Genomic DNA, 14,304 nt, shown 5'->3' on the forward strand with positions numbered 1-14,304 from the left:
TATATATTTTATGCGAAAAAATAATTGAAAAGTAAAAATTTACTTTAAATTACGTCAAACTAAAGGCAATAAGAAAAATTACTAGACGTTGGCATAAATCTTTTTGCACAGGTAATCTTTAATATAATACAGTAGAACGTCGATTATCCGAATCAATTGGGCACTGGGGTTGTTCGGAATATCGGTGATTCGGATAACCGATTACGTACGAAAAAATATATTAATTTATCCCATCTTGACATTTTTCTCCGTTGCCTGTCGCTTCGCGTTGAATTTTCGTCGATGTTAAGCCTAACAAAGACTATTGTATCGTAAAAAATTAAGTTTTTATTTTGTACAAACAAAATAAATATATTGAAAAATATAAAAACAATAAAAAATTATACTTCAGAAGTTAATTTAATATCAAAATCGTAAAATATTTGAGTAGCCCAAGACATAGCCAAAGATTGCAGCGCCACAGCACTGGCGAAAATTTAAATTTGCTGACTGGAATTCTTTCGGATGATTGACGTTTCGGATGATTGACTTTCGGATAATCGACGCTCTACTGTATATAGTTACTTTCTGCAAGCAGCACAGCATAGCGATTGCTGTGCTGCTTGCAGAAAGTAATATTATAATCATCAATCGCTACGCTGATTATAATATTCTTTATCATCTCTTTTGAGAGCAAAGTCCATTTTTGAACAACAGCATTTTGTAGTTGCTGGGAATGTTTTACGTTGCATCTCTTTAGTCTCTTGGCGAAGGCTGGCGGGATGCAACTCGTTTCCACAGAGCATCGTATGCATATTCTATGGGATTTAGGTCCAGATATCTTATTGACCATTTCATGCGATGAATATCTTCACTATCGAGAAATCATTGACGAGTTCAGCTTAATGTGAGTGAGATTATCGTCCATGGAAACGAAATCTGCACCTACAGCATACAGAAAAATCTCGAATAGGGTTCGGAAACCCCGTCTCTGTATTGTACATTCATACAGTAATGGCATCTCTTGCAAAAACTTGGAACTCAGTACAATATTAAATATAATTCCGCTCCAGACAATGATGCTACTGCAAATTCTACTCCGTCTTTCCACGATTTTCATGGAACAGTATGGGGTTTCTCGCTCTCTCCAGATTCTAATCAGATGAGATTCATTCTACAGACTATACTGAACTCTTATCTATGGATTAGAGATTATTCTTACGCTTTCGGACAAGAATGTATTTTCAGTTTGAGAAATGATTTGTAAACAAGAGTATACTATTAATAGATCAGCCACTCAATTATTACATAACATTACGATAAAACAACTTAATAGATGTAAAAGCTAATACACATAACAGTAATGAAGTGAAATATAAGAATTTTTAACAAGAAAATTAATAATAAATTTATATTTTTTACTCAAGAAATACTTTTTAACCCTTATCACATAAAGAACTTATTTTCATTCTAGCTCTTTAATTCGGAATGGAAATAAATATAATAATGAAATGTGATCATAAAAATGATTAATTTGACATTTTTATGTAAGGAAGAATCGTGACAACAATTTCTTTTTTTACATTTGCTATGAAAGTAATTAATGAAATCATTTAACGAGTTCAGAATATATTTAAATCTGTTATTGGAAATTCTATTTACAAGTAGATATTTTAGATTTAAAAAAATCACATAAATATAAATTATTTCCGCGTGTTATTGACTTATTTTTTAAGCGCGAAAAAATGTTTGCTTTTTTCCTCCTAAAACGTTATTTTTTAATCGATACGTTACTAACTAAAAGATGAATTTATTGTTATTTGTCTTTGACAATATTTAATCAATTTTTCCTATCGGTTTTTATTCTATCATTTCTTTCAGGAATTGATCACTACTCATACTGATATTTAATATTATTTACGTGTAAATAATTTTAAATATGAAATCTAATACACTCGACAATAAACAAAAACAATGCAATGGAAGGGAAAAAACCAAATAAATCTTTCAATATTCCTTAAATATTTTATTAGATAATAAATAATTATTTTTATTAATTTATTAGTATTTTGCAAATTTCGCTTATTTATTACAATTTAATCTCGTGTAATCAATTGTCTACTAGGCATATGGGGCCCGTAACTAGGACCCTAAGACACGAGGGCTCCGAAATTAGAAGAAAAAAAGCAATTTTATTGTTGCAATTACTTATCTTAATTTGTGAATAATTTTACACCTACAATTAAATGTTATTATGGTGTAATATTATGTAGAGGGCCCCAATATTCTGTGCCTAGGAGGGGTCCTAAGGAAGGTCTTAATTCACCACAGCGTATAACAGATTTACAGTACATGTTTTCCTTCATTTAATAAATAAACGTCTTTAATTATTAAGTAAATAAAGTAGAAAATATTCGAATTTTAACAAATTTTCCTTCCTAAAACATTCTTTACATTCTAAACTACTGAAATATTATGAAAAAAATTGATTTAAAAAACAACTTTTATATATTTTTTGTAGCATGAAAATTGCAAATGGAATTAATAAAAGAATTATTTACGATGCAAAGAACATAGTAATGAAGTAAATTCTGTATCAAATAAAAGTTTCCAAAGAATTGGTTTCCAATTTTATAAAACTTTAAATGCTTTATAAGATATCGTTTCGTTTATTTAATAAAATTATATATTTGAAAATCTTATAAATATATATTATATTCTTCAAAATTGTACATTATTATATATTATTGTAATAATGATACTTTTCAATTGGATAATCGAAAACTAATTGTATAAATTACAAATGATAAAATAAACTAAGTTAGAACGTATTCAAACTTATTAGAAATCTATTCAACACAGCAAATAAACTTATAATTTCATGAATTAATGAGATTTTTTATGAGTAAAATTTGAATTTTATTTCACAAAAGTGATGGATTATAATGTAAAAAACACTGGTTCGTGAATACATATTTTGAGAAGCAATGCTCTACAGTGTATTTTAATGAAAAAGTAATAGCTAAAATAAACCATATATAATTAGTACATAAAAAAATTAAATAAAGTAAATATGAAAAAAATATATATCATTTATACTTTTAGTATGATTAATAAAATAACATCAGAATTACATATAAAGATTGATAAATAAATATTTTAATGTGAACGTAAATTATTATTTGAAAGTAATTGAAAAGTTTGGCTATTGTATACGTTAGATATTTCATAGGAGATTACATAGGAAAATATGTAAACTTAAAGTCATAAAATAATTCTTAAAGTTTTAATTAGTCAAATCAACGAAAACTTTGCCATTTGGGTTATAACTTTGAATTATAATAAGAGAAAAAGTATACCCAAATCTATTGTTTGTCTTAATTTAGACTGTAATTCTGATCAAACTTACAAAACAAATCAAATCTTGAAAACATATATATAAATTAAAATTAATTATGATTTAAATAACTAGAGAGATTTAAATAAGTTTAAAAATTTGATTATTATTTAAAGTTAACTGGACGAATTTTCATTTCTATTTCTGGAAGAGAATAGTGATGTTCTTTCCAAGAATACCACTCGATTCCGTCAGCATAACTTTCGTGTGGACCATTAAGGTTGAGTCCATTCAGATTAGATCTGTGACAGTCTTTGTACCACCAAGCTCCTTTGTAAGTAACAGCGCAATTCGAACTCCATACATCATTATCCTTGTCTTGTGTAGTAAATTTCATACCATTAGCCACGGTTAAAGAATCCCCTAAATTACAAAAGATTTAGTTATTAATGAGAAAAACTAATAAATTTATTTAAGATATTGCATATATATATATTTTTTAAAAATAAAACTAATTAAAATATAATTTTTATTGTTTTAAATTACATAAAAATAATTGATTCATTCATCATTCATTCAAATAATCATCTTGACTATTCTGTTCATCTTCATTGGTGCAACTATAAACTGATTATCATCATAAGGAGTAGAAATTACTCAAGGGTCTAAGCTGAAGAAAGAAGATAAGAAGCAAAAGAGGTCCTAGTAATACAATAATAAGTATAAACTGAATAAGTATTTTCTCAAAGAAAATTAATTCGTGCAAATTTATATATTGCTTAAATTCATATAAATTATTCATCATTATAAAACTACACATTATTAAACTTAATTTCTTTATATGTCACTTGTCATTATATTAAAAAATAAACAGTAAAAATTACTCATTAATGGTGAATTATTCATAAGAAGAATAATTTATTTATTAATAAAATCAATAACGAGGAAGCGTGAACGTTCACCAATTGCCTATAACAAATTACTCGTATATGACATACGAGTAATATGCGAGTAATTTGTCAATTGTCTTCTAGAATTATTCATTATTATGCATAATTTACCGGAAATTTGCGAAATTCTTGGAAAATTCTAGTGATTCGTATTTACATAGGCCTTATTTATAAAGTATGAATATGAATTAATAGCGCCTTATAAGAATTCAAAAATTTTAAATGAAATTATACAACACGATTCATTTAATTACATGTTAATATATATTATTATAAGCTCTGAATGTATGAAGTAGAATATTTTGATCGTTTAGAGCGTTTTTCAATAAAATATTTGACAAAAAGTACTTAATGAACAAATTTCTTATAAAAATTCTTCAAGATTTCTTAAGAAAATAATTCTACTGATAAATTTAAACATTAACATTAACTTCGGCCGTAAATAATACATTAAAAACACGTAGAAAAGACTAAAATGTCTTGAATTCGCCATATGAAATCACAGAAATAACAGTCTTTGCAGAAATAGCCATTGCAGAGACGACCTTTTATTAGAAGCTACATCTGTAGAAATATATGCAAAACACTTTAAAAACTTCACAGATGACAAGCCAAAAAATATATATAATTTCTTTCGAAAAATGGCTAACGAATTTACACGTTAAAAATACGTAGAAAAGACTAAAATGTCTTCATTTTCGCCATTTCGAATTACCAGGGCATGGCAAAAATCAAGTCTTTTCTACGTAATGCCTTCATTCTTTTATTAATTAAAGAAGGTAGTTATATAAATCTATAATCTGTATAAAAAATTCTGATAAATTTGATATTAAAACTTTAAGTATTAAAGGATTTTCTTCGCTAAGGATGGCATCTCTGTTATGGAATCGCATAACATGCTTCGATTCCATAAACTTCTAAAAAACTCTATAAACAAGCTTCGTTACAAAAAGGGATTCAAACCTAAAATTCCTTATATCTTCTGAGCCAATCAGATTTCTTCAGTCGAAAAAAATGACTTGTAGACATTCATAAAAACATTTCCATTATACGATAATTTCCAAAAATTTTCATGAAGATTTAACTATTCTTGAAGATCTAACGAAAGACCAAACAATTACAATTATAACGATATCATTTAGGGTAAAAGATTTTTAAACAGAAGAAAAATCAAACTTATATTGTGGAAAATATTCCAAGAAGTCTGGAATTGGTAGATATGATTCTATCATAACAATACATTCAAATCCATATCTACCGATAGATACTAGTATAATAGGCAAGAGTATAATAAAATGTAAATCTTCAGTCAACACAATTCAAACTACATTAATATATACGATTTTATTCTATAGATACTATCCATAAAACAATACGGAATCTCACAAGCTGGATTAACACACATTACAAGTATTAATACCGCCATTATAAGCGACAACGAAACAAAGACAAGAAAATATTTCTTTAACGGAATTTCTTGTAAGAAAATAAAATTTTGAATTACTAAATCGATCATTTTGTATCATACAATGACATATTTTCAAATGAATTATGTCCACTGTCACAAATGATGTTGTGACAGTGGACATCATCATCATCATCGAAGCATTAGCATAAGATAAATGTTTGAATTATGATAATTTACATTTTGTTCAATGATTTAGCATCATAGCTATATAAAATGTCATAAATTATCCTAATTAAATAAGGTGTGGATTTGATTAAAATAATGGATTAATTAAACTAAATATCGACGTATCTCAGGAAGATCATAAACAATAAGTGTATATAAGAAAAATACATATAATTTGTGAGAAAAATAAAAACATTTGCTTGCAATACGACTCTAAGAAAATTCGATTTTCTCTTATATTGACATTTCAAGAAAACGTTCGATACATCATTGTCGATACATTGATTCAGTATATTTATTTTTATCGAAAATAATGAATATAAAATAAATTTTTATGAATTTCTTTCGGTGTTTAATAACAATCGAAGCACGAAATTTTATCTTTTAAATACAAAATATAAATAAACAATAGTATATTTTTATTATAAATTTATCTACACGATATATATATATACACATTTAAAAACGATTTTAAAAAATAGATATAGAATAAAATAATTTTTGCAATAACTTAGCGAGTGTATACATTGTCAATATCTTGAATTAATTGCTATTTAGCTTTTAACAAAAGTTAAAATGGCCGAATTTATAAATTTTTAAAATTTTCATTGCTTCAGGAACCGTAGAGCAGATTATTTATCAGGCAATTAATAGTTTTCCATCTGTTACTGAATAAACCAACAACGAGTTGTTTAACTTTCTCGGCATTACAATTTTTTTTATTATTATTATAAAACCCATCCTTACCCTTGCAATAAAGCATTGAAAACTTTATTCTTGTTATTGGGAAGAAACTTATTATCAATACAGAAAAGAAAATGTTTTCAAGATAGAGTTTGTAGTATACTTTACTACGAATTTTAGTAAAGTGAATTTGATGTTGTCGCAATACTTCAGAACGTATTGCAAATAGACGTGTTAAACTAAATGCATTTTGCACTTTTATACTTTTTCTCGCTCAGCTCTTCACGTCAATGAAGCTTTAAAAGGTTTACACTTGTAAAATTTTATCTGTATTTATAGGAAAAAGTCCACTTATAAATCTTGTTATTAAATATTAAATATTTAATAACAAATAACCCAAAAAAAGTAAAATAAATACTGAAATGAATGAGAAATATCTTCATATTTCGTTCATTTTTACATAAGAGTCTCGAGAAAACTCGGTCTTTATATTATTAAAACACGTTAATGATATTTTTTTAAGTTGTACCACTGCCAGAAATAATCATTTAAACATATTTTTCATATAAAGGCGGATAAGATCCTCTTTTATATGAAGTTAAAGGTAGATTCTGCAGTGAGATTGAGCTCCTAAAGTATAGAGAAGGATGAAACGTTAAAACACTTTTAATTCATTTTTTCACTGTTTTTCTGAATAAGAGAAACCAGTGAAACCTGAGAAACCCACTATAACTCCGCTTTAAGACAATTCATTTTAAATCTTCTACTTTTACGACTGCTATACATTTTGTTTTATGACTATATAAAATACAGTATTTTTTCATCTGTATGTATTGTTATATAGTTAAAATATTTACGGAAGCATAGTGTCAATTATGATCTTGAACCTATGGTAGATACTGTAAGATAACTCTCTTAAGTCGTCCATAACAACAAATTAGATCTTAAAAGAGAGATTTACTGTATTTAAAATTAATTATATTTTTACTGCATACGGTTAAAAGCTGGTTTCGGCACCAAGAGAGCCCTTTTTTAGCAAGCCCGTTATGAATTCGACCAGCACACAATAGGGCGACAATTATTATTATTAGTAGTAGTCATATTATCATTCCCTTGATGGCGCCACATTAAAGTCCTCATGAGAATATTTCACATTACCTAAATTTCCTTGCATATAATGGTATATATAATAATGGCACGTACAATAATTCTTTTGGTATTTATGAAAGTTTATTTGTTTACTTTATGTATGAATTTCTGAAAATCAGTACGAGATTGTTAAAAACATTCAATATGAACACCATCCTTGCCATCGTTTCCAGTGATTTGTAACATAATATATACCAAATAATACAAATTAATCCTTATAATAATTTCAATAACTTAAATAATTTAAGTGGATAAGTATACCATAATTCTATCTTTCTTTCTTTTCTCTGTAGAAGTAAGTTTGGCCTCCTGCCCTAAGGGTTTCCATATCTGGTCTGGATTTTCATCTATTTAACTACGTCCTGAAGATTAAAGAAGGACAGAAAATTGCAGTCCAATTATTTAATCATCCAATGTATTTACACAATACATTGAATGATTAAATACATTCGACAATAGATACAGCGATAAGAAATTTGTCGATAAAATAATAAAATTTTTAATGAAAGAAAAGAATAAATAATCTCAATTTTAGATTTTGTTTCAGTTTTAATATTACTATAATCAAACTGTACATCAATATATACATGCGTGCGTGCATGTGTGTCTACGTGTACTGCATGTAAATTCGTGCGTGCACCTCACAGAAATTGTTTTCAAAATATTAAAACCCTAATTTTTAATTTTATTAGATTTTTCCCTGATAATGGTATATAACATCGAAAGCTAACTGTATGAAGATTTATTTAAGAAACAATTGATTATTCATAAATAATTCCTTTAAATATCGAATAACAATTGATAGGATTTGTAATTAATATCCGATTTTTGAAATTATTTTTAACAAGTAACGATCTGCGAAAGGGGATGCCTCCCGGGAGGTCTTTTATGGAAAACTTGCCGCTGTTTAAGTGTTACTAACGTGAAGAAAACCCGAGAAACTCCACGTAGTCAACCCTTTGGTGAGATACGAACCCACGACCAACAAGGAACAAATTAGCATAAAATGATAAATGCCAAATGGATATAATATTTGAGAAAACTGAAAAAAGTCGAGAGATATTTCAGCTAATATGAATAAAAAGTAGCTTAATCTTCAAAAATTTTCCTATATATTAATATAGGAACTATTATATAGGTCTATATATAATAGAAAAAAGACAAGAGAGAAAAGAGGAAAAAGAGAAAGAGAGGCACAAAAAGATTAATGGAAATCCATTAACCTTAACATAATTATAGCATGCCAAAGCTATACTGTACATAAAAGTACATACTGTCTGTATGAAATCTTTTAATTTCATTTTATCTTTAATATCTAAACTCTGAATTATAAGAGATAAGAAAATTAGAATAAAAAATGTATAATATTCAAATCCTATTTTCTTTTTTTTTTTAAAATAAGAATTTATTAATTAAAATTACATTAATTGTCTAAAGTTTAATTAGCATAATAACGATCGATACGTGATTCTTTAAAGCAATTAATTTTAATAATCAAATAAAGTATTTTTTTTAAATAAAAACTGCTTTATATGACATATAAATTTACTACTAGAGTTAATTAATACGATTAAATATATTATATAATAAAGTAATTATAATAAAATGAATGTAATTCGATAATTCATAAAAATTTAATAGTTGTTACTAAATAAAAATAAAAATAATCGAAATTAAATTAGGTTCGTACGTCAGTTATAAGAGACAAATATTTACTTATTAAACATAAACACAAAAGAAATACTAAACGTTAATTTATGCATTTATATGCAAGAATTATAAATGAATTTTAGTAAGAAGAAAACTTTTAAACGCTATATATAAATTATTATAAATAAGTAGAATATATTATAGTCTTCTATTAATTTTATATTAAACATGCATAAATTATTTCTTAATATAATTAATTTTAAAATAAATATTTATATGCCAAATTAATATTTTTTACCAGTTGACACCCCTATAACACTGTTAATTATTCCGTTTTATATGAATTCCATGTTGTACGAGTCATTTAGATTTTACAAATACATGTGCTGGGCTGTGAACGGCTCACATATTTGTAAAATCTAAGTGACTCGTACAACATGGAATTCATATAAAACGGAATAATCAACAGTGTTATAGGGGGTCGACTGTATTTTATAATTAATTAATAGATTAAAAATCACAATAATTATACCGGAATCTCCAGAATATGAAGAAATGTGAATTTTATAAGAATGATCTTCGTTATCGAGCCAAAAATTTTTATAAATCGCATAACGTTTTTCATTTTCCAAGTCTTTCATATTAATTCGAAGAGAATAATTTCCCTGGTTACTTATTGCATGTATTCTATCGTTTCCTAATATAAGAAATAATTCAATATTTAATATATAANTCCACGTACTGTGCTAGTTTTGGACGATGTCTTGATGCCTGAAACCATCAATTCAATCGTCCACTGCTCCAATGGACGAAAATGTTGTTATCTGGATGTTAGTCTCTTTCTTCATGCAAAAGAAAAATTCTTGAATTGTAGAAAATTTAAAGTGAACACGATAAAAGTTATATTATTTTTTAAATAAAATTTGCAGTGTTTACCGTCCATCCGCCACCGTCGGTATCCATATCGCAATAAACAGAGAAACTGCCTACTTTTTCCCAAGCAAGAGGCCATATTCTATAAATTCCAGATTTAACGTTATTATTTTTCATAATTTGGGCACAGTCAATTGGACCAAGTTGGAAAGAATTGGATTGTTTAATTAAATCGCTGGCTGAAAAATTCAATTGAATAACAATGAAAAAATTCCGATGGAAAAAAAAATATTTAACGAAAATAATTATTAAATTAGTAATAAAAATAAAGAATAATGTCATTTTTCTTATAAGAAATATCATTTTCTCACTTAATTAATAATATTTATGTAATAAAATGTGATTACATTTTTTATTCATCTGTTTATCGTAGATTCTAGCAGACTAAAGTGTCTTTAACGTCTCAATCATCCAGCCAGCAATACAATATAATTGATCTTAATAAAGATAATTCTTTAAATCGTGGTTTAATAAATTATATACAACATACACTGCAACTTAGTATTAAATCTGGTTTGGTTTGTAATATATATAATAACACGTGGGCGATCTGAGAAGGGGGATACCACCCAAGAGGACTTTCTATGTAAATCTGGCCCCTATTTAGGTGTTACTAATACTAACTTAAAAACTCCTCGTCGGTGAGGCGTGAACCCACGACCAACTACCACTGTTTACTGGTTTTATCCCTCGGCCACTTAGTAATAAATCTGATTTTGACAATTTATTAGAAAATGAGCGGTTTTGAAATATTGAAATTAAAATTCGTATTGAAACAAAATCATTGTTTTTATTACTACGAGCATTAACTGTCTGGATTTAAATTAATACAAGTAAATGTATAATACAGTTGAATTACCGTATGTGACATTTTCAGACAGTATTTTTCGGGAAATACTCCAATAATTATATTAGCTATGGAAAAATTGAACAAATGTTGTAAAATAGCAAATTTTCTACACTTCTGACAAGCAAAGAAGGTTAATAGGCATTAATAATAAAAGCCAATTAATAACAAAGACCAATTTAAAATATTATTAATTAAAAAACGTTTACCTTGATCCAAAATGTTTTCTGTAAACTTCAGAAATTGCGACATTATCTGATTATTGCAACTTGAACAATAAACTGAATTTTTCTTAAAATCCAGTGATAAATACAAAAGAAGAAATTGCAAGAATAACATTTCACTGTAATTAGAAAATTTTAAACCATCGAATTTATATTAATAAAATAGAAATTAAATCAGAAGTTTTGAAGAAAATAAGAGAATAATAATCTACCTTATTCTTGAAATGATACAAATATTAAAATATCATGGACAAGAATGCTAAAATGCAACTAACTCATTCGAAATAGAAATTATCATCAAAACATTTCTTGGAATTGAAATTCGATACTCGATGTGATTTATTACCATTCGTAATTCAGATTTAATGGCATCAACCATTATTTTATTTTGTTTTTATCGTCATAAAATCATTGAAAAATAGATTTTTTTTGGTCTGTAAATACAGTAAAACCTGTGTGTAGAGACCACCCACTGTTCCTTCAAAAAGTAGTCTTTTAGACAGGTGGTCGTCCAATACAGGTGGTGACGTAATACCGTATTTCCGTACGTATTTTGATTTTCCGACTTAATTAATTCAACTTGATTCTTTTCGTTCGCTTCTCAGTTACGTGTATTACGCCATCGATATACAAGCGTGTCGTATCTCTACATCACTTTGATTTTGGTTTTCGTTTGTTTAACTTTAAAAATAATGTATTTTTTAATATTTAATATTTTCTTAAGTACAACAAAAAAATTATTACGACGATTTTATTATTTTTTCTCATAATACGATTTCATTACATTCCGCGATTGTCATTGCGGAATCGAAAAAGGAAGGCTGCCTGTAAAAATGATTTTTGCATTAATTAATGCGTTTATTGTTTTTTGAATATTTTGCGTGCGAAAATTATTTGGATATTATTTTTCTAAAAATATCGTGGAAATAAAGTAGGTTGATACAGAAACTAATTATCGCACATGTACTGTATATAAGCTTCATAAATAAATAAATAAATAAAATAAATTTTATCAAACGATGAGATCAATCGATTAATTGTATCGTGTACAATATTTTATACCCCTAAGGAAAATACTGTAGATCTACGATCTTCTAACGACAGCGCTTTGCATTTCTTTCGTTTTTCGGACAATTTCCAACAAACTGAAATGAATTTCCTTTCTTGCTACACTAATTTATTAACACCTGCACCTAATTTCAAGGATTGAAGAAGTGTCCAGGATGGGTTCGAACGAGAGTTCACACTAATTCATTATATTAGGAGGGGAAAACGTTGTTGAGATGGGCTCGAACAATAGTTTAGACCAGATACACTCGCGAAAGTGGTCGCTTATTACAGGTGTTGTATGTTGTTTCGGACCAAAAATATATGCCCAAGGTCGCGTTACACAAATGGTCGTTTAATACAGGTAACTTATACGAAGACTCTATGGATAAACTATTCGGTGCCAGAAATTTTTGACCGTTTTGACAGGTCCCCGTCGAATGCAGGTGGTCGCCTAAGCAGTTTTCACTGTATATAAATTTACTTAAAATTTACATATATTTATGTTATAATTAATATACAGTTCAATATATCGAATTAATTCTCATCAAGAAAAGTTATAAAGCTTGTAAATTTTTATTATAAAACCCTTTTGAAGACTATATTACTCCGTTTTATTGCAATTTAATAAAATATTTATGTATTCGTAAAGCAAGGTCTATGGGATCAAGATAGAACTTGGGCATCCCTTTCAGAGGCACTGAATATATTTTTATAAAAACAAAATTCTATTTTTTAAGAATAAAATTTATTTAAATTTATTCTTATTATAAAATAAGAATAGAATATTTAAATAATAAAATTTGATTGAATTGATGGAAATAAAGCAAAGCAACACATGACCAATCTGCGAAGTGGAGGTGTACTGTAGTACCTCCTGGAGAGATTTTCTATGGGAGATTGCAACTATTCAGGTGTAAGAAGAAAGGAAATCTAAATAAATTCCGAATAAAATCAAATTTGTATTTTAAATTCCTATTCGACCAATGATCAAATTTAATTTCCATACACTCAATAGTGTGCTGCCATCTAGCTCTACTGCCAAAAAATAATTAGTTTAGAAGAGGAACCGGTTTCATACTAAGTTTTTTTTTTATAATTATAACATTTAAATAACATTGTATATAGTTAAGCTTGTACAGTCGACCCCCTATAACACTGTTGATTATTCCGTTTTATATGAATTCCATGTTGTACGAGTCACTTAGATTTTACAGATACGTGTGCTGGGATGTGAACGGCTCACGTATTTGTAAAATCTAAGTGACCAAATATTTCTATTGTCCTGGGACAAGCATACAAAGGACATAGACTCGATATGTTATGCCATTTTTCTTATAAGAAATATCATTTTCTCACTTAATTAATAATATTTATGTAATAAAATGTGATTACATTTTTTATTCATCTGTTTATCGTAGATTCTAGCAGACTAAAGTGTCTTTAACGTCTCAATCATCCAGCCAGCAATACAATATAATTGATCTTAATAAAGATAATTCTTTAAATCGTGGTTTAATAAATTATATACAACATACACTGCAACTTNAGAGAGAGAGAGAGAAGAGACACGGTCAATCACCTTCTCACGCCATAGGTGATCATCTTCATTTTAAAAGGGATATTTTTAATTTTATTGCATTATATCGAATAAAACTTGATAAAAAAAGAATTTAAACCGTTCTCTAATATATGCATAATATCTATTTTTATTATATTTCGTGCTATAAATTTATAAGAAGACGAAAGTAAAGCGATGTTTAAGTAAAGTTGCATTTTGTACTTAACGTTATTTTACTTTAATCTTTTTTTTATATAAATTGAAAATATATTCAATTTTTATTCTTAAAATTTGCAGAAATTCGTGTTTT

The 14,304-nt window shown here is 27.2% G+C and overlaps 1 protein-coding gene across 1 annotated transcript; it reads right to left on the reverse strand.

Annotated features, from left to right (window-relative positions):
• Nucleotides 1–3,482: 3,482 nt before the first annotated feature.
• On the reverse strand, nt 3,483–11,666 carry LOC111620941 (techylectin-5A-like). Its single transcript, XM_023362965.1, has 6 exons — nt 11,599–11,666; nt 11,372–11,505; nt 10,319–10,494; nt 10,125–10,128; nt 9,915–10,079; nt 3,483–3,739 (listed from the first exon to the last, which is right to left on the reverse strand). The coding sequence occupies exons 2-6, from the start codon at nt 11,499–11,501 to the stop codon at nt 3,483–3,485; spliced, it is 732 nt and encodes a 243-aa protein (XP_023218733.1). The 5' UTR covers nt 11,502–11,505; nt 11,599–11,666.
• Nucleotides 11,667–14,304: the final 2,638 nt, after the last annotated feature.

The sequence above is a fragment of the Centruroides sculpturatus genome, unplaced genomic scaffold, assembly GCF_000671375.1.
Source record: "Centruroides sculpturatus isolate CEXI.00-Female unplaced genomic scaffold, Cexi_2.0 scaffold252, whole genome shotgun sequence".
Classification (NCBI taxonomy): domain Eukaryota; kingdom Metazoa; phylum Arthropoda; class Arachnida; order Scorpiones; family Buthidae; genus Centruroides; species Centruroides sculpturatus.

Coding starts and splice junctions, on each gene's coding strand:
- LOC111620941 (XM_023362965.1), bottom strand. CDS start 11,501: ATGTTATTCTTGCAATTTCTTCTTTTGTATTTATCACTGGATTTTAAG. Junction 10,495..11,371: donor AGAAAACATTTTGGATCAAG/GTAAACGTTTTT, acceptor TGAATTTTTCAG/CCAGCGATTTAATTAAACAA. Junction 3,740..9,914: donor TTCATATTCTGGAGATTCCG/GTATAATTATTG, acceptor TTTGTAATTTAG/GGGATTCTTTAACCGTGGCT.